General features: G+C 44.8%; 1 protein-coding gene across 2 annotated transcripts in view; it reads right to left on the bottom strand.

Annotated features, from left to right (window-relative positions):
* The window catches only part of LOC144144444 (lysosomal alpha-mannosidase-like), a 522,591-nt gene that overhangs the window by 41,754 nt on the left and 454,861 nt on the right, over window positions 1-25,976 (bottom strand). For both annotated transcript variants that reach the window (XM_077675887.1, XM_077675896.1), the window contains 10 exons: window positions 25,245-25,342; window positions 24,295-24,348; window positions 20,860-20,976; window positions 15,239-15,442; window positions 10,923-10,983; window positions 9,498-9,537; window positions 5,758-5,827; window positions 4,303-4,440; window positions 2,158-2,274; window positions 583-709 (listed from right to left, as the gene is read on the bottom strand). In XM_077675887.1, coding sequence (XP_077532013.1) covers window positions 583-709; window positions 2,158-2,274; window positions 4,303-4,440; window positions 5,758-5,827; window positions 9,498-9,537; window positions 10,923-10,983; window positions 15,239-15,442; window positions 20,860-20,976; window positions 24,295-24,348; window positions 25,245-25,342 — 1,026 coding nt within the window. The remainder of the gene's footprint in view (window positions 1-582; window positions 710-2,157; window positions 2,275-4,302; window positions 4,441-5,757; window positions 5,828-9,497; window positions 9,538-10,922; window positions 10,984-15,238; window positions 15,443-20,859; window positions 20,977-24,294; window positions 24,349-25,244; window positions 25,343-25,976) is intronic.

Below are 25,976 nucleotides of genomic sequence, written 5' to 3' on the forward strand. Positions count from 1 at the left end.
TGCTGTTGGCTGAAAACCAATTCATGATGGCTGCATTTCTGATGGATGCAAAACCCAATACTAATACCGATGAGCATTTTGGTGCGGGCTAGAAAGAGCCTTGAGCAGCTCCAGACTTCAGGTTTGAAATGTCGACTTGGCACACAGCAGTCACTGTTATGGACGCACAAGCACCTCCCACAGCAGTGCTGGCTGCATGGCAATTTATAATGTACAGCCAAGTGTGACCAGGGTCATTTAGATTGTGCAAGCACTGCATGATTAAAGTTTCCAGGTTGCAAAAGTTATTCCGTGCGGTGCAACTCGTAGCTCAGGTTCAATTTCAGCTCATAAGGTCTGAATCTGAACTTTTTGTGCTACATGAGAACTCTGTCCGATGGCAAATGCTGCAGGCTGATGTGCTTGTGTTGACCTGTGCACCTCTTTGTCTCTGCCAGTCAAGCACCTCGCAAAGAAGTTAGCAAGGAAAAAACAAAATTCTTCAGCATTCCATGCTCCTGCCAGAGGAAAGGCAACTTTTATCTGTTTCCTAAAACAAGAAAGGACGAAACAGTGACGGGGAGAATCAAGATCAGAACTTGCCTTCGTATTTTCGTAGCTGGTAGGTGGTGACGCCCACAGGTGGCAAGTGCATGGGGAACACGATCTCTGAAGTGGCACCAGTCTTCCGCTCGGGAATGCGCAGCACTTTTTGGTGCACTGGTACCAGCTGCAGCCAAAGGGACGTGCCCGTTATTCCCATCCTTGCGCAGTTAGTGCAACATTCCTGCTGGGTATTACAGCGAAGCTTTCTATGCCACTCTGGTGGCGCTGAACACGCAAAATTTCTGCAGGAAAGCCAAGTTTACACAATGAGAGGGCACATGATGATAATGGTGGTGGTGATGACGATGATGAAACTCAAAGCTTGCTCCCGGGGAGAAAAAAAAAAAAAAAAAAAAAAAAAAAACGCCCTGCAGAAAAGCTAACTTACACAATGGCGTCCACAAAGGCACATCAAGTGCATTGAGAAAATAACGCTTCCTGTGGTCAGAATCGAACGTACTAGGTCCCTCGTGTTACGAAGCTGACGTCTGCCTGATTGCACTATTACGACACGGCCAAAGTGCTTTCAATTTTGGGCTTTGACTTTGACTCAGGTTGCATGGGAGAAAGTGTCCCATTTTAACCATCTTTCTCTTAAGAATAGGGGCTTCGATTTTTTTTTTTTTTTATCATTAAGGACAAATGCACACAAGCCCAAAATGTTCAGAGATGATTCAAACCCCAAAGTCACAGTACGTTCAGTGTTTCGAAGCAGTCTGAACCCCAGTTCTATGTAACGTGACTATCGCTGGCAGCAAAAAAGCACATTCGATGTTTTGTCACAGTAAAACTTGCTTAGCACGTAACCGCTAGAGCTTTAAGGACAGCATGAATTCTCCAACCTAATTTTAAACCTACCAGAGCCGTACCAAACCATGTTGCACATGTTTGTGGTCATTCCACCAGGTATGGGCTAACAAGGCTCCCTTTTATTTTGAACTTTTAACCGACAAATGCCCTCTGGAAAGGGATGCCCCCCAAGTGCTACTTAATGCCAAAATAAAAAAAAATGTTAAGAAGGCTGGAGTTATCTCACACGCCTCGAGTCATGAGCATGCCATGGAACAAGGCAATAAGTTACGCAGGAATTATGTAGTTTGTTTAACAGTATTTGCTTCCTTCAAAATGAATGCCATGGAGTGGTTAGGACGTGCATTGTATGCCCTTCTTATCTGTGTCTGCGCAGTGTTTCACACATCATCACTGCAAACAAACTAGCCCACCTTCAAGCATTATAGTACAATGTCTCATGCTGGCGTTTCAGATTTAGCTAACAAAAATGCAGCTGACTCTAATGAACATGATATCTCTCTCACTCTCACACACGCACACGCACACACACACGCACACAGAGTTGAACAAATTTGAACCGAGATGAAGCCAGTTCTGCTTCAAAACTGAGCCAAACATGCATAACACTTCATTCCGCCTTGGTGCAATTGCTAAACACAGGGCCTTCAGTCCAACTAACATATGCCAATAATGAATATTAACCTGATTCTAACTAATATCCAAGTTCCCCTAACCACGAAAGATGGGGTCTTCTATGATGACAGCAATTGAGCATCTCACCTGCGCGTCAATGACTTGACCGGGTAGTTCCTTGACCTCGTAACCACCCCCGGAAACTGGCAGTCGAGCGTACATTTCCACAGGCACCGACAGAGGGTTGTACACGAACACGAAAAACTGCATGGAAATGAACAACAGGCCAGCTGAGTGCTGAGTGCATCACATCTAATGTATACATTGCCAAAATTCATTACATCCCACTTTATATAATAATCAGTTGGTTTTGATCTATAAGTTGGCTTTGACCTATAAGCGCTTGGGCCATTTAAGGTTTGCAGACGACATAGTCTTGCTACGCGAGTCTGCAGAACACCTGCAAAAAATGCTTGAGTAACTAACTACAAAAAGCAAGGCCGTGGGGCTAAAAATGAATATAAATAAATCTAAAGTAACGATGAATAAACATGCCAAAAGTGCCCTGTTCAGCGGATGTAGCGACACACTAGAACAAGTAGAAGATTATAACTACCTTGGTCAGGTCGTCTGTGCTGATCCCAACCATGAGAAAGAAATCTGGCGCAGAATTGTATCGGCTGGGGTTCACTCGGCATACACTCCCAAATAATGAAAAGTAAGCTACCTTTATCATTGAAAGGGAGACTATACAAAACCAGTGCACACTGCCGGCGATGACATACGGAGCTTAAACTCTACACCTTACTAAACAACTTGAAAGGAAATCTAGGACGGCCCAAAGGGCCATGGAATGAGTAATAATCGGAGTAACACTTAGAGACAGGAAACGAGCTTCCTGGATCAGAGAACAAACTAGAGTAGAAGATATCATAGTTCAAATAAAGAAACAGAAATGGACTTGGGCTGGCCACGTAGTTGGGTGAAATGACAATCGGTGGACTACCAGGGTGACAGAGTGGATACTGAGAGACGGGTTAGGACAAAGAAGGCCAATTACTCGATGGAAAGATGAAATAAGGAACTTCAGAGGCAAGGAATAGACTTGAGCAGCATGCAACAGGAGCAGTTGGAGGTCAATGGGAGAGGTCTTTGTCCTGCAGTGGACCTAGTGGGCTGTTGATGATGATAAGCACGGTAATGACCACGCACTAAAACCAAACTGGGTACAGTCATTGACTTTGGGACCGTTGTCTGTATAAATTTGTGCTTTTGCATACCTGTTAATGCGCTTATAAACTTCTCTGACTTGGAAAAAAAAAAAAGAAAAGAAACACTCAGCAAATTAGGAAATTCTCACTCTCGATATTTGATTCAACTGAGAAAGTTATCTACACAGCCTTCAGCATTCAGAAAACAGTGTATTATTTTTTTAGTTTTAACTGACTTCTATATATAGGTACTTCTGGTCAATGATTGATAGTGCTTTTTAATAAAACCTACAATAAAAACTGTGGGTATGTTTGGCCCTGGAGTTAGCAGTGGTACAAAATGTTTCTAGTAGTTTTTGTCCTACAAAGCCCGTCTACTGTGTTCTCATAATGCATACAATGTTAAGCTTTTCTTCATGAGGGAACGAAACTGGATAACAAGTGAACCTGAACTACTAAAGAAAGAAAAACAGTGCAGCTGCTCTAAGAGTACCTGAAAAAACGCTACTGTAAAATCTCTGGCCCCCTAAACTCGCATGCTTCCTTAACGTAGTGCAGGATTAAACAAACTGGGTGAACGATTTCTTTCGGGCAATTATTGATATAAGATGGTCAATACAATATACAGTTAGGAATTTTTTTGTTTTCGATACGTAAACATTAATCTCTACATGTGGATGGACAGCCTGTTGCTGTTTGTATCTTTCCCAATTATGAGCTAATAGTCAGCGTATCTACATGTTTATTAATAATCAAACTTGTACTTTTTCTTTAAACAAGAATGCATGTGACAGCTTTTTCTCTGTCAGACCTATACACAAACAAACCCACAGACATGTGCCTATGCCCTTTTTTACAACTAAATTTTTTTTTGTGCGGGTACTCTTCTGTTGCTGCTTCTACACCCTGTTCACACACGGTCCTTTAGTATTAGATGCTGCTTCGATTGCAAGTATGCGAGTTGCTGGTCTGGTCAAGCCAAGCTGTATGCAGCCTTTCCCCCAAGGTATGCCTTGGACATGAGCACTTTTTAACTTTAGCCGAGGTAGCCCATTGGAATGCGTGTGTGGCAGAGTCCTACCTCGTCAGCCGTCTCAGTGATTTCGCAGCTACTGATGTTGAGCAGCGGGCAAAAAGTCAAGCAGAAGTCTGGCTGAAAGGTGGACCGGCCCCTGGCTGCTGGCAGCAGCAGTTTCCGGTAAGCCTTGTTGAACACGTTCTGCGCACACATGCAACGCCAACGACACCCATCAAGGCAACCACTACAGTCGGGGTTCCTTTTTCACATTGAGGTCCTGGATTTAGAGCAACCCACACATTAAAATCCACCCAACAAAGTGAGGGGGAATAAGATGCGAACAGAAAACAGCAGCTGTCTACAACAATCACTTCATGATATGTAAGGTCCTCATCTCATATATTACATGGCGATTGAGATAAAACAAACAGGTATTATGAGACTAAATTGCAGCCACCAGTATGTTTATTGTACTACATTTATCAATAGTGTGTTTACAAACTATAAGCAACCTACGTTATACAACAAAAACTGCTACGCACTTTTTCAAAAAACACTGAGTACCAAAATTTGCACCTAAAATATTGCTACTGAATAAAGCAATTACTGGCAAGATGTTTGGCTGCTTTGCTGTGAAAACATTTGTGCCACATAGCTGGAAACTCCATCTACTATATAGCACAGTTCTAAAAATATAAAGTGGTTTATCACACCAGTCACTGCTCTCCACCTAAGTTTATCAACCCACCAATGCTCAGTTAATCAGCGTGAGGTGTACGGCATCAATTGTTATTGGCGTCTACCAATGATGTACCAATTACAAGCCTTAGTACACAATGATAAACATTCCGGTAGCAAGAAGAATGTGCATTCCTGCTGGCCGCTGTATAGGATAGCAGCAGCTACTAGATACACTGACCAACACTGAGTGCGAAGCCTGACTATACTAGCGCGACTTTTATCACTGTGTACACAGGCCTGCTAATAGGGACAGAGTTGCATCCACCCAATGTCAAATCTGGGCAATTACAACTGTCATCGTGCTTAGGACAGCTTGCAAACTACGGAACGGCTTATCTCATCAGTCACCCCACCCTCTCCCACTTTATGCCTGAAACCTTTTCTTTTTGTCCTAAACACCATGCGGCCCTCGCAGCAGTAGACAAACCAACAATCCTAGTGGTGCTTACTAAAATAATTTTGCATTTATTAGTTGAGATGTTCCCAAGCATATTTTGCAGAGCAGTCTCAATGCTGTGCGTATCTTGCCTTACACAGGGAAAGTGTCTGTAGACAAATTCACTCCTTATCAATAGCACACACCAAAAATTTCCAAGGTTGCATGGACTGCAAACTTCCAGGGCACTGAGTGCTACTTTTAGGCTCTCTCAATCACAATGGGGCAGACACTTTCAGTTTGCCAATTTCGTGGCCAAATAGTTAGTGCACTTACGCCCCTATCCCTTGTGCCCACACATTGTGTGTCACTAAGGAAAGACAAGAGGAAATTTGACGCACCTCACATTGTTTGATACCAACATCAGTCATGTAAACGTAGTCCTCAGCCACATGCTGCTTCTGAGTGCCCCTGCATTGAATGCAACATACGGGTAAGTCAGTTGTTTGTGATCGCCACTGGTGGCTTTCTCTTTCCACGCAAAACTGTAGAACGTCACACAGGGGTGGCGGGAGGGGATCGTGATCGGTATGTGGAAGAAAAATAACAACGATGAGGCGCACCCTGAACTGAAACCAGAAATCCCACGTTCATAGGCAGAACAGGAGGAATATGTTCTTTTAGCTGCAACGATTCAGCTAATTAACAAATTAACCTTCATAAGTGTCAGTAGTGGATGGTAAGGGCAGAAGTTGCCCCCTCCCCTCTCCTTTTAAAAACCCGCATAATCAAAAGCCAAGGGACGAAGAAACTCGAACCTATGGTGAAACCGGGCGTTCAAAAAGCATACGACTTCTCTAGTTCATTATTTACTCAGTGCCTCACGATATGTAATCAGCTGTCTCCATTTAGTTTCCCAAGTCACGGCATGTGCCCCCCCCTTTCAAAGTCCACTTTAGCCTGGAAAATTGGACTCACACAAAATGGTGGAATTAGCATGTAAAATTTGATTTTTGCTTCCCTCAATGCTTCTTTAATTGTCTTAGCATTACAAACCTGCCTTGAGGTCACAGGTTTGATACGTGGAAGCAGGCACAGCATGTCTGACAGGGGAAAAATGCAGAAATGCCATTATGCTCAAAATTTCCACCTACAATGAGAATACGCAGGAGATCCATGCTAGTATTGTGTAGAGAGAGTGAGAGAGACACAGAGAGCTGCTTAATGGGAGCTGGTGAGGTCAGCCCTGTTAGTGACAAGGCTTGCTATGCCAGATGGGGGATGACTAAATGGTGAGTGGCGAGTGTTGGACATTAGGTGTACAGCAGGGAGAAGACAAACAAGGAATATTAAAAACGAGAGAAACAAGGGAATGCTGCTCTTTGCAAGAGTGTATCCCAGAGACTGGGTGATTATTCATTTTGGCACAGTATACTTCAATTTCATTAAGCAAAACACAACTTTGCATTAAAGGGGTACTGACACAAAATTTTGAAGGCGAGATAACTTCGGAGATATATTGGTGTGAACACACATACATCATCTGCAAAATATCAGTGGCAAATACAGCCTAGAACATATGTAAAATCAATTTTAAAGTGTACGAAATGCAACTGGGCAGCCAGCAGAGGACCTCGCGCAATCGACATCCCTGGATATTTTGTAAATAAACAACATTCAAACACGTCACGAGTTTGTGTTGGCCACTTCCGCACTGCCGGCGTTTTTCGCCGGCTCGCCACTCCAATTGGAGGTCATAGCTTCTGTTCTCGAGAACGAACAACCCGATTGCTCGTTGGCGGCGGAGGCGCTGTGATTTCATCGGCTCATCGGGCAGCTGGCCACGACCTAAGTTCTACAGCGATCCCAGGCACTCTATTTGTATTACTTTTTATTACATTGGACGCAATAACGCGCCGGGGACACGAAAAGTGCACTGAGCGAGCCGCACGGTCGCTGTGCAGGCAGCGGCCACGGCCGCGAAGTGGCATAAGCCGGCACAGGTAGCTCGAGTAAAATCTGTTTACCGCCGCACGAAATTGGATCCAAATCCGAAACATGGCAGCTTCTATGAGAAAGAAGTTAATGATGCGATGGCGGGTTGCTTTAAAAATTGTCATCTGCACTGCTTACGAGAGCGGCAGTCAAATATCCGCCGCAGTGCTAAGCCGAACACATCTGCAGGTGGACCTGTAGGCAGACCGGCTGGCTGCTCCTAGTGCACGTATTCCCACCCACTGTCTGGAGTGTCGCGCGTCATTCTCTAGCTGCAGCAGCAATTTGCACTCGCAGTGCCTGCGTCACGTCCACGGTCGCTTTTTATTTACCGTAAAATCCTGAGAGATGCCCCACCCGCGAAAGATAATCCACCCCTGTTTTTGGCACGATTCTCCATTTTTTCAAAAACACCGAAAGATAACCCACCCCTGACAATACGTAGCATCATTCCAGCCAGGGATGACGCCCATGGAAACGAGGTTAGCTAGCGTGGGTAGGGTGCGATAACAGGTCACAGGAACCTGAAACCCGACTGCGATAACAGGTCACAGGATATAAAAATAACATGTGCACATTTAGGTTGGCAATGCAATGCAGCCCGCACACATGTAGAACCGTAGCGAAATCCCGAACCTGAAAAGCGACTACCACGCATCCTTGAACATTCCGGTCATTCATCTTTCGTCGCGAAGCAAGAACGGAAGGATGCGGCAGAGCTTCGCCGTGGCGAAGAAAGTGGACGTTGTCGGATGGCACCGAAAGGCCGGCAGCAACGTGAGTAAGATCGCACGCCAATTTGAGCTGGATCGTAACCAAGTAAGGCAGTGAAACTCCACGTACGAAACTCTCCTTTAGGAGTGCCAGGGCAGAGGAAAGTTTAGGTGGTCATTGAACAGCGGTCGACCTGTGTTTTCCGAAGAGAGCGACGACGGACTTCTTGTATTTGGTGCGGTATATCAACAGCCCTCGATCGATCAGAAGATGGAGAGCTTCACGAGTGGCTCGCTTCGGCGATCCCTCCTTCTGCTGCCCTGCCAACCACGTCGAACTCCGTGCGTGAGGAGGTGGTCGACCTTTTGTTTGACAGTGAGAGCGACTGCTCGTTCAACACTATTGACGACGAATGAATACAGTGCTAATAAACACGTGTTCATTCTTTGGCTGCGATACATTTTTCAACTTTTTTTTACTGCACACCGAAAGTTAGCCCACGTCATATTTTCACTCGATTTGCTCTCGATCTTAGGTGGGCTATCTCTCTGGATTTTACGGTAACCGGCTCCCGAGATCAGTACGGGGGGGGCATTCATAGAAACTGCCGGCGACGCGAATTCGACAGTGCTACGGCAGCTCTGCTCTGTGATATCCGTCCGATGGTCACGTGGTCAGCTTTGTTCACACAAAATCCATTGTATCACGGCACCCGCTGAAACCGAAACTGTAAATGCCTCTAATTAAACAACCGTCGCACGCTGAGGCAAATGAGGTTTCCACAGGTGATAAGTAGGTCAATAGCTCATCGCAAAAAAAAAAAAAAAAGAAGATGCGAAATTTCTGTGTCAGTGCCCCTTTAAGTAATTCTTCAACATTGTGCGTGAGTGGGCGACTTGGTGGTTTAAAATCTGTCAGCACAGTTTTTTATGTGCCCATGATCACTTTTGTTTATACATACAAATGTAAACATCTGTGCGCGTGCACGCACGCACGCACGCGCGTGCGCGCACACACACACACACACACACACAGTGAATCAGAATGGGAAATGAGGGGCTCGCTGAATTAAGACAGAAATCAGAATTGATCTGTTTCAATGACCTACCACATTCTCCCCTTTGCTTTCCGAGGTTTTCTTGACTGCCAATTTTTATTTCTGTCTTAATTCAGTGGGCCCCTCATTTCCCATTCTTATTCACTATATATATGTGTGTGTCTATATATATATATATATAGATATATATAGATATATATACACACACACGTGCAAATACAGAGAAAAAAGAGAGAGAGTAAGATATAGAGCAAGAGAGACGTTGTTCCACATGGAAAGACCTTCTAAACAGACACATTTCACAGGAAAAGTGCAAGGCTACTGCTCAGGTTCGACAAGTGATACAGAGCTATATATACAATGTTCTGAACTTACGATATTGCGTCATGGTGCTGCAGCACAGCAACGGCCTTGGCTGCACACAGGGGAGGAAGAAATATCAGAAAGGGAAAAACTCGGTACGCCCTGAGTAGTGCCAGTTTGTGTGTCTATGCCAGATAAAAAAAAAAAGCACCATGCAATCATACAATATTGTAAATTATGGGCTGGTAGAACCACACTCATTAGAGCAGTTTCACTGTTGGAAACAATATGTGTAGCCCAGAAGTAATTCACTGCTTTAGCTAACCTTCATGCGGAAGTCAGAAGTCATTACAGCTGGCTGTCTATATAGTTATGCATTGCTAAAATATTCACTTGCGTATATTTTGCCCATTCACTCTTTTCCGCTCTAACCTCCCAGTTTTTGTCTTGTCTGGCATGCGGCAGGCAGGTGACATATTATAATAGGCCACCACAGTGAAAAGCCTCGCCTCAACTGATTGCGGGGTTTAGCCTGGGCTACGAGGTGTGCAGTAGTGGAGGGCTCCGGATTAATTTTGACCACCTGGGGATCTTTAAAGTGGCAAAGCCTGCCCTTGTTTCCAAACCTGTTTGTACACACTCAGCTTAATAAAGTTCTGCCTTCCCTCAGTCCCATCCCTATTTCTAGCACCATTAAGGATTCATCTATGCTATCCACCACTCCACAGTGCTTATATTTTTGTGACCAGGAGCGCGATTTAAATTTGGCGGGCAGAACAGAGAAATCCTCCTCTTTAGGGGGATTACAACAGTGCTCTTAATCATGACAAAATTATAGGGCTGCATTAAGGGACGATGGAGGGGACAAAGATGGGTAACTGCCACGGGTATTACCACAAGTAAAGGCCAGGAATGGAATGATGAAAGTGCGGTAGATGATGGAAGTAATCTGGTATACGTGTGTGAATACGGATAGTTTTGCTGCAGCCAGATACCTATTGCATTCTTGGGTGAATGTGGCCCCCAGTCAAACAAGAGCTGCGAAGAGATTAGTCTAAGACCTGTGCACGCAGTCCGTGTATGCTTGGGTGTCTTTCTCAAGCAGTTGCTGCTCGGCAATGCATTATGTCCTTTCACTGCCCTCGTACGACATCCAAACTACCCACCTTTACTTTCTGGCAACTGTACGACACGACAGTGCATATCATAAATATCTCTCGTTAAAAAATGATTAGGAACATGCAGCATCTATTATTCTTACCCAACGCTAAAATATGGTACCATCTTTTAACAGTTAAAGATAAATTTTGGTTCTCAGATAACAAAAAGCAGCTGGCAAATAACATTGGTGATGCCGTATCAAATGGCAAGTTGAACAGTTTTTGCTAACGCAGAATGATTTGACAAAGGTGCAGTTAATTGTGGCTAAAAAGAAATTGGCCCCCAGACGTAGTCAGCAAAATGGCACCGGGCTTGTGGATCCTGGAGCCTCCTTACCGAGTGTGTCAACGTCCGCGCTCTCGTCAAGTTGCCCTATAACCTTGAGCTGCTTGCACGCCTGCACAGGGGAAGAGGGCATGTGTTTACACATTATTCAGGACAAGGGCAACAGAAGTAACTGAGTGGAACAATTCAGGCGAATGACATAAGAGCTGAACACAGGCATTAATGACAGCTTGCAAGAGGTTATCGACTGCTGTGGTGAGGAACGGGTGGGAGGGAAAAGAGGAGGGGATTCCACTCTATGGAGAAGGAAACCTCTGCCAAAACTTTACAACCGAATGCAGAGAGAGAGAAGAAGAGAGAGAAAGCACTCAGTGCGTGTTCATTGCACGTGTATAGTTCCTGCGTTTTTGTATTTTGTTTGTTGTATTTACTTTGTCTATCATGGTTCCTCCTCACCTCCCTTTCTTGTCATTTTTCACTACATTTCGCAGGCCACGGAAAAAAACACCAGTTGCTAGTCATCGCCGTGTGTTGCTGTTCCTCGCCCCGTCTATTAGCGCGGTTTTGAATTCAGACCAAGCACGTGCTTAGAAGTGCGTGGCCACCGCTTCTGTGGTCCTTTTGATCTGGGCTGCTTGCATCATCTGGTCAGTTATCCAACACTCCCCTCCACTGCTTGAAGGATCGGTGTGACAAAGGCGGGCTCTGCTTACAAAAGTGTCTGTCTGCACGAGCCACCACATACACTCTTGATGTATAACAAGAAATTTATAAGCAGGAGGGTGTCACGCGAAGCATTCGCATGTGAAGGAAAAGCCGACGAAACGACAAAAGAAGAAGAGAAAGGCACGCAGCGCCGCGGTCATTCACCCGGCTACAGCGCCGAGTGCTCGAGGCGATAGCACGAGCTTGTGCCAACCCTTGTGCCAAGGCGCCAGCGCCAAGGGCCAAAAAGAGAGGTGGTCCCGTAGTAGAGAACACAAAGATGGTTGTGAAGCAAGACCAGAACGCTGGCGTCTGGGCAACCTGACCTGGGTCACGTACAAGGGGTCCTTCACAATGAAAAACCTGACGCCCTCTCCTGCAAGCAAGTAGTCCTGTCAGACATCAGCAGATGGCAGCGACATTCCAAGAGAGCTGCGTTGGCTCTTGGCGACGGGAGCTCGGAGCGCGCTGCACAACCATCAACCACAAGATATGACGGCATGACTCTGCTCCCGGAAAATGAGGTGTGAGGGACCCGTGACAATGACAACCACATACTGTGTTTCCTTTTTCCTTTACTCGTGAACTTAAACTATTTCCTCATTTGAAACTTTTGTTGCTTTCTCTATACCGCTTCACCATAGTTTTCCATTGTTTGTTCGGTTTCTCTGTCCATTGTGTGTATGTTGTTTGGGTTTCAGGTATATTATATAAACATGGTCTCGTTCACATAGCTTGTCATATGATTTATTATTGTCCCGTGTCCCGAACCTGACAGAGGGTATTGTCGACATGAGAGGTGGTAGTGCTCTGGGATGTCATTAAAGGTGGTTAGTCTCTCTCTAGCAAAGTAGGCCCTGTGATGAGGAACAATACTCACGCCGGCTCAGTGTGCGAGTTCGCGAGCCATTGCTTGTGCGTTTTCATTCCCCTCCAAGCCAGTGTGAGCTGGAGTCCATATGAGCTCCACCGAGCCCTCTAGTGGATTTTGCTTGAGAATTTTGAGTGCCGTGGGTGAGTTATGTCCCCCAGCAAAGCTCTGAATGGCCATTCTTGAGTCTGAGATTATAATTGTGGCTTTGCCTAGGTGAAAGAACTGAGGCTACAGCCATTTCCTCCGCCAAAGTGGGGGAGGTGGTCATGACAGTGAGAGTGTTAAACGGAGCAGTAATTCTTCTACTGTAGCACATGACCTATGCCCCGTGATGCATGCACTCCGCTGCACCAGGGTACACTAAATTTCCGAACCATTTAGGAGCTGCTCGACTCTTGCTTGTTGTCATGCCAAATTCTGAATTAGATGTATGTGCCTTGGTGTAGGCCTTACGATTATTTCCTCACATATATATCAGCAGGGATGGGCAACACTTCCTGTGCCTGCTGTGGGGCCGCCATGTTTTGGTGCAAGAGAATTTCCTGCCCCATTTGTGTGAGCTCTCAGCATCCTCTCTGTGGTGAGAGGTGCCCTTTGATGAACTCTTCAGATGTGTTGTAGACTCCCAGTTGGTTAAACCTGTCAGTGGACGCGTTGGGGAAAGTTGCAGGGCAGCTTTGTATTGCTCGCTTGAATGTAGGGTGTAGTATAGAGATGCCAGCTAATAAAGAAGGCTCGGACAAGCCAAAACCAGTCTCTTTCGTCTGTCCCATTGTTTCTATTTGTGATCCTTTTGAGCAGTGCAGTGAGCTGATCCATGTGGGAGCTCAGCTGCTTAAAGAGGCCACGCAGACAAAACTCAAGTTTGGTTCATTCGAAAGAGTGCCTCAATACAATCATACCTACACCACTTTTAATGAAAACTTTGCTCAAATAAGTTATATAATAAGAAAAAAGAAAGAAATGGCCATGAGACTCACTAGCTCATTTCCCACCATAGAACATGTGATGCTATATGCACAGCCGTGCAATTGGCTGAGGCCGCAAACGCAAACGCACATTAGGCCGGGTTTATAGGCTTGCAGAAAAAGCTATTTTCGCTTGACTGTAATACATATTCATTTTATAGCAGTAAGAATGGTGGGTTAAACAATGAAAGTTACGAAAGTACACGTAAACATAGAAGTACCAGTGCGCACTGCTGTTGGTACTGTACACACTATGCTTGATATAGCTGAACAGCAGTCCGGTGTTTTGGTGTTGTCTCACATGACACTGGCCAATTGTCTTACATGACCCTGTTTGTCAAGCATACCCGATTCCTTAAACAATTACTTTCTACCATAACAAAAACAAGCCAGGTGCAAATACGATCAAAAACAAAGCAAAGATGGACAGAGGTGCGGTGAGTATGGTGGCACCATCTAGGAGGACTGACGGTAAACAAGGCTCCGCGGTTCACTGCAGAGCCTAACAGCACACTAACGTTTGCTTGAACACCTGTCCTTGTTACGTCATTGCAGATGTCACGAAACACACAATTTGGTGGGAGAATCAAAATTTTAATACAAATTGATTAATTTCTCAGTGAATAAAGCATCGTTTGCTGCCAGACAAGAACTGGGGGCACTATAAATGACCAAATCTTTAGAATAAAAAAAAAACGTATATTGTCTGCATGACCAATTTAAAGGGCATTCGAAATGGGCATTCGAAATGGTTCCTTGCTACTGGTGCCACCAAACTTTAATGAGCTGTAAAATTAGTTCCAAGCGATGCATCAAAAAACCCCTTCCCTACTACATCCACCAGGGTTCATAGTATTGGAAAATATAAAGATTGCAGTTTTATGATTAACGCTGTTCTGTCTAGTGTTCCTCCAAAAATGACTAATTATGTGTAATTACCTTGGGAACTAATTGACTGACTAAAAAAATAATGGTATATCTGAAATAAGTGGGAAAAAAGCAGCAATACTGACAAGTTCCACCGAGTTTACTTAAAAATTAAAAGAAGTTGTTTTAGGAGCCATGTCCCCCTAAAAGGGACAGACAATCGATTTTTGTGGAGTGCATGTCCTCTAGCTCATATGACAGCCAGCGTTCAAGGAATTTCTAAATAAATTGATGGAAATAATTTTCATTTGGCACCACTTTCTGAAGCCTGAAAGGTGGCGCCATGTACTGTCTAAATGTGACACTGCCGTACGTATGCAAACAACTCCGTCGGTTTCAAAAACCGTATAAAGGAATCGGGAAGACTACATTTTATTATTGTTTTAGCTGAGGAGAAGTTTTTTGATACCTCTTTTCATCTTGCATACAGTTAAAAGCATGTTAAAGGTACGTTGCTGCGCGGCTGACTGTCATGGTTGGCAAAATTCCTTCTTGCAGCATACGTAGGGTTGGCAGATCCACAAATTCCACTTTGAAACGTTTTACGTCCCTATCAGAGAAACCGTTTCGGTTCAAGCAGTTTTAAGTGCTCAAGTGATCCCCTTTCATTTGGGATAAAAAGCCTATACTCCACAAAAATCAGCTGCCTGTCCCCTTAATGAGCTTTGAGTTAGACCTCTTCTACCCACGGGACCATGTGACCCTGCACCTGGACGGTGGTTGGAGGTGGCATAGCTAATTTTTCAAGGTGTAAAAATTCATGCAATAGAGGCCACCCCTTCTCGGCACTTTCACACCAAAACTTCTGGTAGGTTAAGGATGCTGGACACCTGGAAGGCTAGATTCCTAAATGCATCTAAAAGAATGAATAAAGTGAGGGAGTGTCCACGTGCCTGAAGCACGCCGTTGGCATGGCGTGCGAAGGACTTGAAGTTTGGTCGGCTGGTGTAGTAGCCAGTCCAGTAAGCGTGCTCCTGGTCGGCATATGGGAAGAAGTCGTCCCCGAACTCGGGCCAACGCAGGCCACTGTCATGCAATGCTTTTAGGTAGCATGCGGGCGTCGAGTAGAGCGCGTGCACTCGGCTCCCATTCGCTTGCTGGAAAGGGGAAAGAGGGGGAAATCCCCAAGGTGTTAACACGTTGGCATTGTGATGTTTTAAGGTCTATCTGGCTCACTCTGGACTATAAAATTGCACCACTAATTAACGACTACCCATTTTTAAATGATCCCCAACAGCACGAAAGCAAAGACATGGACACATGAATTGTCTACTGAATCCCGTTACACACAACATCTATGTAATATTGTGATATAACTGCACCAACCACAAAATATTGTGTGGAAGAAGCATTCATTCCTACTTATGAAGCATTGCTCAATACCCCTGCAGGTATGTGCTACTCTATGGGAATGTAACACAGGATTCAGAGCATGAGCACAGATTTCTTGCAGTCCACCCTCCTAGTGCTTGCGTTTGAAGTCTTGCTTCATTGATTAATCGACTGCTTGCTGGAGGCTTCAGCATGTGCACCAACCCTTAATGTTCGGCAACCTTCAAGCTGAGCCTTAAAACATTCCAAGCAAGGCAGCACAAGAGGTTAGGCCAATGACTGGGCCATCGCATACCCCTGTTGCGCACAAACCTTTGCATAAGCAAGTTGTAAACTGTCAAACTTGGGAGGCCTCACCAAGTGAATGATTGTATACATCCATTAAGGCTGCCACAGCAAGCTAATAGTGCTTTTGTGCAAGAAGCCACAGCAGAGAATAGCGGACGAGTTTCACTGCTCGTGGGAAGAGTGAAAAACGTACTGAAAAGCGTGTCCGCACTTAAAAGCCAGCAAACAGAGCAAGTGAACTGTATCATCTATCAGACCTGAAAATTTACCGCATGATTAAAAACTGACTGCGAATCGAATCAAACATTTTTGACTCCAAATATTATTAGTTTAGTGTGTATAGAGATTTTAAAACGTATATGTATATATAAAAGAACTTATGCAGTCAGGACTGAACACATCTAGGGTTGCCCCATTACACCGGGAAAAAAAAAAAGCAGCCCTTTGGGAGGGAGGGGGGGGGGGGGGGGGGGGGATATAAAAGGTTGAATTTGTGTTGAAAAAAGCCGCCATGTTTTTTCAACATGCCATGTCATTTACAGTAGCGTTTTCCTAGAGAAATAAACATAACATTTGTATTGAAAGTGACTGAGATTTTGGTTATTGCTCTTAATGTGCTGCATTGAAATGTAACCGTAAGTGATGCGCCACCTGCACCTGGCCGCGGCACCATGGCATTTCGTTCTGTGTCCCTCCCCTTGGTCCACCTCCATCTTAAGGAGCGCGCTCGCCCACAAATTTTCTCTGCTCACATATCTGCACAGCTTGTCAACACATATTTATCGTTGTACTAGTTGCTGAATTGATCCTTATGAAACGCAAAAAAAAAAAAAATAATAATAATACATAATAATAATCACGGCACTATGGCCAAGAACTTGGCAGACCGGCAACCGGCTTACTGTTTAAAAAGCAAGTCGGGCCGGTCAGATACCGGGTGGGTGGCGACCCTAAACACATCTGAGCGCTCATGCGCTAGTGCTTGATAAGAAAAAGTGGTACAGAAAATTAAAAATAAAAGGTTAAGACAAGGTGGCAAAGCAGTGGAACAAAAAAATCAAAGCCCCCTTGTTAAATGAAGAGAAAGGTGCTTAAAACGCAAAGCTTTCTCCCATGCAACCTGAGTCAAAGTCAAAGTTCAAATTCCAAACTGCTTCGACAGTGTCAGAATGGCGCAATCAGACAGACGTTGGCTTCAAAACAATAGGGACCCAGGTTCGATTCGAACCATGGGAAGCGTTTCTTTCTTGAGACGATTGATGTGCCCGTGTAGAAACCCATTGTGTAAGTTGACTTTCCTGCAGTACGTGTTGGGCGTACCGATTTGGGTTCTGGACTGGCTTTGGACTCTGATTTTGTACTTTGAAGACATTGGCTTTCTACCAGTGAAAGCTTCGTATTTCAACCATTTTCTCTTGACCCACGAGCATCGTCGTCATCAGAGAAAGTTTGCTTTTCTGCAGTGCATCTTCTGGTGCACACGGATGCCATCAGAGAGATATAGAAAGCTTCACTTGAAAACATGGCACACACTGCCATTAAAGAAATGCAGGTTGCTCAACATGCTATGAATGCAGGAAGTATATTTGACTAGCTGCAGTCCCTCCAGTAATTGGAACGAGGCTAGGCATGCTCATGGCTGGCATAAACGTACTGCAAGCCAAAAACTGATAACTCTTGATTCCCAACTCACTACAGTTGAACCCCTTTATAAGAGACACGTACCGGGAAGCAGTTTTTGTCTCTTATATGAGATGTCTCTTATAAGCAGGGTACCATGTTTTCACTTACTGATCAATCTCTAGTTAAATGTGGGCACCCTATGATGAAAATAAGCCCAAAAGAATGCTACAGGATGTTGCAAAAAGTTTATTTTTTGTTTTTCACCACATGTTTCTACAACATTCACTCATGTTTTCCACACTGTTTCCACCACATTCACATTTTGCCACTGCAACTAGAGAAATAGTCCCCAATCTTTGTTTGCTTGAAGGCTACATTCACACTGTTCTTCACAACAGCTTCTTCGAGTTGTCTGACGAGGTCAAGAGCTTCATGGCCACTGGGCCAAAGCTGTATGTGCTGGCGAACTTGCTGAAGTAGCGACATCACCTCGCCAGAAGTCGGGGGTGGGGCACAATCACCTTCGCTGTCTGACTCCTCAGTGGCACTATCTTCCTCGTCTTGCTCAAGCACCATTCTGACAATGTTCTCATCAGAGAGGTCTTCTGCCACAGGAAGATTGTCATCTGCTTCAACGAAGCCCTGGAAAGTGCCGCACTCTTCAAATTCGCTCTGGATGAGCAACCAGTGTTCCGGCTCGTCGTACCCGAAGTCGTCTTCATCTGGAGTGTCCTCATCCCCGTCTTCCTGCTGCAGAATAAAACCCGCTTTCCTGAAGCATCCTCTCACTGTGCTGCTCTTAACGTTGCTCCAGGAGCCAGTCAGCATTTCTATTGCTGTCCTTACATTCACTGTCGTTTCCCGCTTCTGCTGCATATCGAACAGAAGTCGTTCAACAAGCCGTCCTCGGTATTTGGCCTTAACAGCCTGGATGATGCCTTGATCCAGAGGCTGCAGCAATGAGGTGCAGCCTGGCGGAAAAAAGCTCAACTGAACAGCTTTCAGTGGCGGGGTCTTCATATGGGCTGAACAGCTGTCCAGAAACAACAGAATTTTCCTGTTTTTCCTGGCCATCTTTTCGTCAAAACTGGACAGCCATTTGTTAAAAATGTCGGCTGTCATCCATGCTGACTTGTTTGCTGAGTACTCTACTCCAATAGAGCAGTTCTTAAGGCAGCGTGGGTTTTTTGACTTCCCGATGACCAGAATACGTTCTTTTTCCGTTCCGTCCATGTTCGTACAGAACATGGCTGTGAAGCGGTCTTTAGACTTTTTGCCCCCGCTACAGTCTTGTTTGGCAAAGTCAAACGTCTTCCCAGGGAGCATTTTGAAAAATATCCCCGACTCGTCGAGGTTGTAAATGTCCCGTTCATCCCATCCTCTTAGGAGCGCTGGCAACGTCTCGCTTTTCCATTGCCTTACGGCGTTTCCGTCGGCAGCATTGCTCTCGCCACAGACCGCTTTATAGCTGAGGCTATGGCGACGCTTAAATCTATCAAACCAGCCTTGACTGGCATCAAATTCTATGTCGAGAGCGAACGCAAGGTGCCTAGCTTTTCCTTGAATTAAAGGCCCACTGAGCGGGATGTTTTTGCTGCGTGCATCTTGTATCCACAAAAGAAGCGCTTCTTCTAGGGCAGGATGGGCGGACTTACGCAGTTTCGATCTGCTTGCCCCCGTTGGTGCTTCCTTGGAGATCTGCTCTCGCTTCGCCCAAATCCCGCTGATGGTCTTTCTGGACAGCCCAAACTTCCTGGCGACGTCCGCCTGCTTTGTGCCGCAGTTGATGTCGGCTATGATATCCAACTTTTTAGCGACAGTGAGGCTAGTACGGCGCTTAACTGAACAGTCCGCCATACTGGCAAGGCCGGCGGTGATGCCAGTGATGCGCTAACGGCGTTCACAGCCAGGCGATGGTGCACGATCACGGAGCAAGAAAAACGTGCACGTAAGCCCAGCGTCGCTACGCCTAGCCTGATGTGAACCGAGTGAACTACAATAAAAAATGGAAGCATGCATGGAGACATGGAGTGGAGGCATGAAGTTGATTAAAAAAAAAAAAGTGGCGATGATGATAGGTAAAATGCGCCAGTGGCGTTCTCTGCCCCTCTTCATGGGATGCTTGCTTTGGTCTTGGCTTGGTTATTGGCTTGCTTGGCGATGGGTTGGCATCATGGCTGACGCCAGCTGATGCATGCTTTATTCGCATTTGCCGTCGTTAACGGAACACAGCGCGAGAAATGGTGGCGGTGCGCTCTGGCTATTCATCAGTGCTGCAGATTCGACACATGCGGTGTTCTTGATCGGGAGCAACGCGATCTAAAGATCCCATCGCGTGCTCTCGGTACTCTTGGCTCGCGCAGTTGCCCGCATGCGCGGTCGCGCTAGTAACCTTGGCGGTAAGCTTTAACCACTTCTGTACGTTGCGTTTGCATTGGCAGAACTTCTCGTCGTCGTTTCATAACTAACTGAGACACTCTGCATTTGCTGGAGTTATAATAAATGGCGACTGCGCGTGTCTGTCGTCCCCCTTTGTCTCCACAACGGACGCAACTGCAGTTCGCGACTGGCGGCATTGCATCGAAAGCTAAAATGTCTGTTACAAGCGAGGTTGTTGACCAAAATTCAAGGATAACTTGTCTGTTATAACCGACTGTCTGCTACAGCCGATGTCTGTTATAAAAGAGGTGAAATTAATGGGAAAGATAGGGCGGCCAGCCATGTGGGTGAAAAGTGTCTCTTATACCCGATTGTCTCTTACATCCGTGCCTCTTATAACGGGGTTCAACTGTATACATTGACATGAAAGTTCTTTTCAGCTTATAAATTTTACACAAGCAGCGTTCCACTTCAGCTTACATACACCCGAGCTTGCAAATGAATGTGCTAGGCTTCTTTGCACAGCTTTGGCGCCGTGCAAGAAAGCCAAGCCAAAGTCCATGCTGTGTGGTGAAGCTCTAAAGTTTGCATGTCATGCGGCCGAGCCAATTTTCATTGCTCCACTATTCCCAGATTTTTAATATCTGGAAACTTCGAGTACTTCAAATGGTAAAACTGAGTTTCAAGTTGAATAGCAAATGCTGTTCGTGAAGTATTTGAAGTTCTGAATATTCGAACACCTTTCATACAAATTCATTGACACTGAGAACTGTGTGGGTAAAAGCTGCTTTTCGCCCAGACTCCGACAGACCACAGTTGAAAAGTTTCAGGGGTCCCTCGGGCTATTCTTAGCCGCATTTATTGAGTGGAATATCGCAATGTGCGCACTGACCTCTGCGTTGATGTAGTGGATGAGGCTGTCCAAGTTGCGGAACCATTTGGAGGCGTCCCGGTACTGGAAGTCCATGCCCATGGTTACCACGGTGTGGTTTGAGGTGTAGTACTTGGCCTGGGGAGACGAAAGCAGCATTTTAATCAAGGTGCACACATGGCTTCACCCCAATTTAGTGGCCCCAATGCGAAATGAATAGTGTGACTGTGGGGTGCACCCTGGGTGGCTGCTGAAACACATTAATATTGCATTTGGGGAAACCTCAAAGCAGGCACTGAACCCACGATTTGTTAAATGATAAGGGAATCACCCAATGCAGACAAGTGAAAGTGTATAAATTTTAGTATTTATTCTTCTAAGCCTATCATTGCACTCACTTGCTCAATCTTATTTTAGAGTAACAAGAGACTGCTATAACTCAGTTTTTATGCTTGCTGAAATTTTTTTAGAGCCACAATTAAAACACTCTTGTCCATTTCTCCTTTCATAATCAAAAATTAGATTTGTAGGTTAATAGCTATCCTATTTCAAGTCACAGAAAGTTTTGTGAAGCAACCAAGAGCATTTATTCATATTAATGTGAACACCTGCACAACATACTGGAGTGGTTCTTATAATATCTCTCACCCCTCGTTCGAACACAGAAACAAAAATTTCTTAATTATGGGCGCTTTACGCACCGTCAAAGCTACACCTGGGCTATGTGCCGGGACACAGCGGAGGACGCCGGAATAATTTACACCAATCAAGAATCTTGATACCGCGCTCCGAAATCTTGATACATGGGCGTTTTCCCTTTTAGCCTCCATGAGAAAAAGGTCTACCGCAGTGGGTATAACGATTGCAGAAACATGCCATCGGTGTTGCTCGCTTTAGAGCCTGTCTTAATCGTATCCGTTCTTATTAAAACTTTGTATATCAACACATTGCTCAATGTTTACTACAAGCTTGCTGTAATGGTTTATAAAATTTTCATCCCCCTTTAAAAAGTAGACATTCTCCCAGCACACATTACAATTAATGCAAACACAAAGGGTTTTGTCTACATGTGATAGCATTTAGCTCTTTAAACTACATACAAATTACTGAAAATAAGCTACACCGTTTTAGCTATTTTATTTTGGAATTCTATAAACAATGACTTTAAAAAATCTAGCTTGTGTCACAACTTTATTAAGTTAAATTACTTAAGTTCAGGTTTAGCTAAGCACCTCTTCATGAATTTCCTTCTGTGCATCTTCCTGCAATTTTTTTTTAAATGCATCATGTGCCCTATGAGATGAAAAATCTGTCGTTGTGGGCAGCAGATGGTACCAAAAACAACTCACTGTCATCTCTCTAAAAAAAAGAAAAGAAAAGGAACAAACCATGGCAGGGATGGTAATCAAACCTAGAGACACATGTCGACAGGCCAGTAAGTTGACCAGTACTCTACACTGATGCCACACTGGACACAGCTTTTGAGGTACTAATACAGTGGAATCTGGATGATACGATTCTGGATGGTGAAAATTTCTGAGAAGTCCTGGTGAAATTACATTGTTTGCAATGCGTGAAATTTTGGCTGTTACAAATGGACCTACGCGGCCAAGCAGATGATATGAATGAGCCGGCGAGGCACCCGACATGTCAGAGCAGTCCTGACAGCCGAGCGATCAAGTGAGTGCGACGTATGGGCTCTTTCTCCTCTTTGTCACTCTTTCTCCGGGAATGGATGTACGGGCTCTTTCTCTTTTGTTTATAACCCTGCCTCTGAGAATGGCAGGGCTGTTGTGCAACACACCAAGTCTACCGCAGCTGTGTGTCTGGGCTCTGGGCAACACCGCTCCGGGGATAAGAATGCTTTGATGGCCTTGGGCAGGCAGGCACTCATGGTGCAGTTAACTAGCGACTCAACATCCCACAGTTGCTGGCGTGTCATTCGTCTTGGGTGGGGGGCCGCGCCTTCGGAATGCAGGGACTTCCAACCTGCTCCTTGCTGTTGCCGCCATCTGCTCATCGTGGATGTTTGGTTGCTGAGACGCATGTGCGAGGTTTTTACTGAGGATGGGCTTCTCCCAACCAAACCATCCAGGCTGTCAGGTATTTCATGTAAAAGGAAAGCCCTTTCCTTCAAGGAGAAGCTGGACATTCTGAATAAAGTCGACAGCGAACTGAAAAAGAAGCACAGCAACTTGGCGAAAGAGTTCAGCTTGCCGCCATTAGCGTTGTGCACCATTGTGGGGCAATGCGATGTGGTTTTAATTCAAGAGCCACTAACTACTGAAGAGTGAAACTAGCTCGGCGTAGAATGCTCGGCGCAGAATGCTCGGCGCATGATTTCGCCCCCGTTGACGACAATGTCGCCCCTTGCAGTGTCCGGACAATCGAAGGCATCGTTGACGAGAGGAAAGAGCCGGAGCAGCACAGTGAGGACTGCGACAGAAGTGAACAAGCACCGTCGACGAGCAAAACCCTGCCTGCCCTTGACGTGCTGCAGCGTGCAGTGAGCTTGGGCACCGTAAGCGAGGAGATAAGTGCCAAGTTTTACGCGCTCCAGAGAGGACTTCTCGGCGACATGGAGCTCACGAAAATGCAGAAAGACGTACTGAATTCTTCATGCGAAAATAACAAAAGAAATAAATGAAAAGTTTTTTTGGGTGCTCAATTTTTGGTCTGTGTTGTTTCATACGAATTTCAGATGATGCGAATATTTCTTGCGGTCCCGCGAGATTCACATCATCAAGATTCCACTGTACTTCGAACAAAAGGGGGCCAAGGGGCCCAACAATTTCTGGGAGCACTTATATCTGCTTACATGCTTTGAGCGCAAAAGTATTATGGCCTCCTTTGGCAATACTTCACAGCTGCATCCTGTGTGTGCCCTACTGCTTCCACGAAGCTACCATAATTTAGATTCATGGCTTCTCACCAAAGGACTTCGAATGGCCTGCAGTATGGTGTAACCATTGAAGAAGAAGAAAAAAAAAAGCGTGAATGAAGAGATGCACACATGACGTAGGAGTAAAGAAGTCTTTGAGGAACATCACCAGAGGAAGCCATGCTGCTTTTGCATTCAAAGCACGTAAGCAGACCAAAGTGCCCTGAGGAATTTTTTTAGCTCACAAACTGTGTTTTTTAAAAATTGGGCATTCAATTTGCTTCCATACTGCTTGCATAGATATTTTCCCTCAGCCAACCTGATAAATTTTGTATAATGTCTGTATTTTTACCTGAAAAATCTGCATTTTTTTTTTTCATTCATATTAAAATGACAAATACTGCCTTATGGTCTCCTACCAACTGGATACTAAGTGCACAAAAATGCAGTACAATGTTTGAAAACAAAAACTTCATTTGATGTGATTCAAGGATCGGTTTCTACCAAGAGGCCGCCAAACAAATTAAAACAAGCACCAGCGCAACATGCATAATATAAAATAGACTGTGACTCACTTGTTTTGTCATGATCTCGAGGAACTCTCTTGCCCTTCTTTGCCCATTGAAAGGCTAAAATAAAAGAAAAATGCAAAAACCAGTATTTCTTACTCAGAAATTACACTTCAAGCAGGTGCACTATATTTCATACCCCGTCTGCATTGTTCAATTAATATGCATGGATATATGCAGCAGATTACACATGATGAATGATTGAAACATTATCTGAAGCATTTCCCATCTTTGATTCCACTATCTATTTTGCTGTGGAACAGTTATTAATGCCAGTTGCTTAATTCCCATAGGCATAAATCTGTTGGTCCCATAAAAGCAGTTTTTTTAGCCTGGTGTTCACAGTTGTGATACAAACTTGCCAACATCGTCTATGAGGATGTTTGACGTTTGTTGTCAACAGGTGGATCTGACATTGTGAAAAGGTCTTAAAGCACATTACACTTAATTGGTTACAAGTTAAGAGCAGCAACGAAAGTTGTCCATGCGCCGTATCACTGCAACAGGCTGTTCTTCCACACGGCAGAAAGAGCTTGTTACTAAAGGTATTTGGGAAGCCCAATACAAGGCAGGTGCAAAAAAAAAACCCTTACCAACCCAAAGTTCTCGCAAGTGTAAATTTTTAAAGTCAAACTTGGTGAGAAAAGCAGTTGATCTAGCACATTAAACACAATCTCCTTTTAAAGGTCAAACACCTTGACGCCATGGGCTCATCGCTTCGGCGCATTGATACGCTTTGCGAGCTGTTTCCATTCTTAACTTGTATATAGCAGACTATAGTTGTTGTGGAAGGACCTCTATACCTAAATGACGACCTCACTTTGGTATACCGCTAAGCTTAATGTGGCGAGTAAAAGCAGTAATCTAGTGCTACCTGTGTATAAAGTGCACGAATTAGAGCAGCAGCGACTAGGAGAAGAAAAAAAAAAGAGAAAGAGAAATAAAATTGTCCTTACATCAATTGTCTCATCGACGCACCAGGCGTCGAAACAGAAACCCGTTGGAGGCCAGTACACGTTCGGAAGGACTCCCGTGAAGATGTCGCCCTTCTCACCTGCATATTGTCGTGGGTGCATGATTACAAGTTCACTTGTTTAAACGTTGGTGTAAGGTGGATGCTTGTAACCGTGCTTACATCTGCTGCATTATTTTCAGCACCTCATTATCTCATTAGGAAACAAATCCTCGTCAATGTGCTTACACTCAAGTCAGTTTGTTGGTTCCCTGTCAGTGTGCTTCCTACAGCACTGCTCACCGAGGTTTTTGGACAGTGCAGTGCAAAGCATGCCTGATCGTCTAGATTTATTACGTTAAATATATCAGCTTCCATGCTAACAAGAGCTCACATCTTTATATAAATGCATACATAATAGCCGACTAGTCCTGTATAGGTGTGAAACTGATTGTACTCGAGATTAGACTGAAGATGTGGTAGCCTAACTGGCAAGTGTCTTTTCACAACATGACGGGCCCTGAAACAGCCTACGGACCATGAAAAACCAACTTAAGATGGAAATGCTGCAGCGCATGTTTTTTTTTTTTTCTAAAGTGAAGTTTATATGGTACAAAATGTGTCGGCATACCATGTTCCATTCTTCCTAGCTATAAGCAACAAGTGAGGTGCAAATTGAAATAGCATGCTTGAGTAAAAACTTCAGTTTATGTTTGCAAGTATAAACTGAAATGTG

This window comes from Haemaphysalis longicornis, unplaced genomic scaffold, assembly GCF_048455015.1.
Source record: "Haemaphysalis longicornis isolate Haplotype H1 unplaced genomic scaffold, Haemaphysalis longicornis Haplotype H1 scaffold_1, whole genome shotgun sequence".
Taxonomy (NCBI): Eukaryota; Metazoa; Arthropoda; class Arachnida; order Ixodida; family Ixodidae; genus Haemaphysalis; species Haemaphysalis longicornis.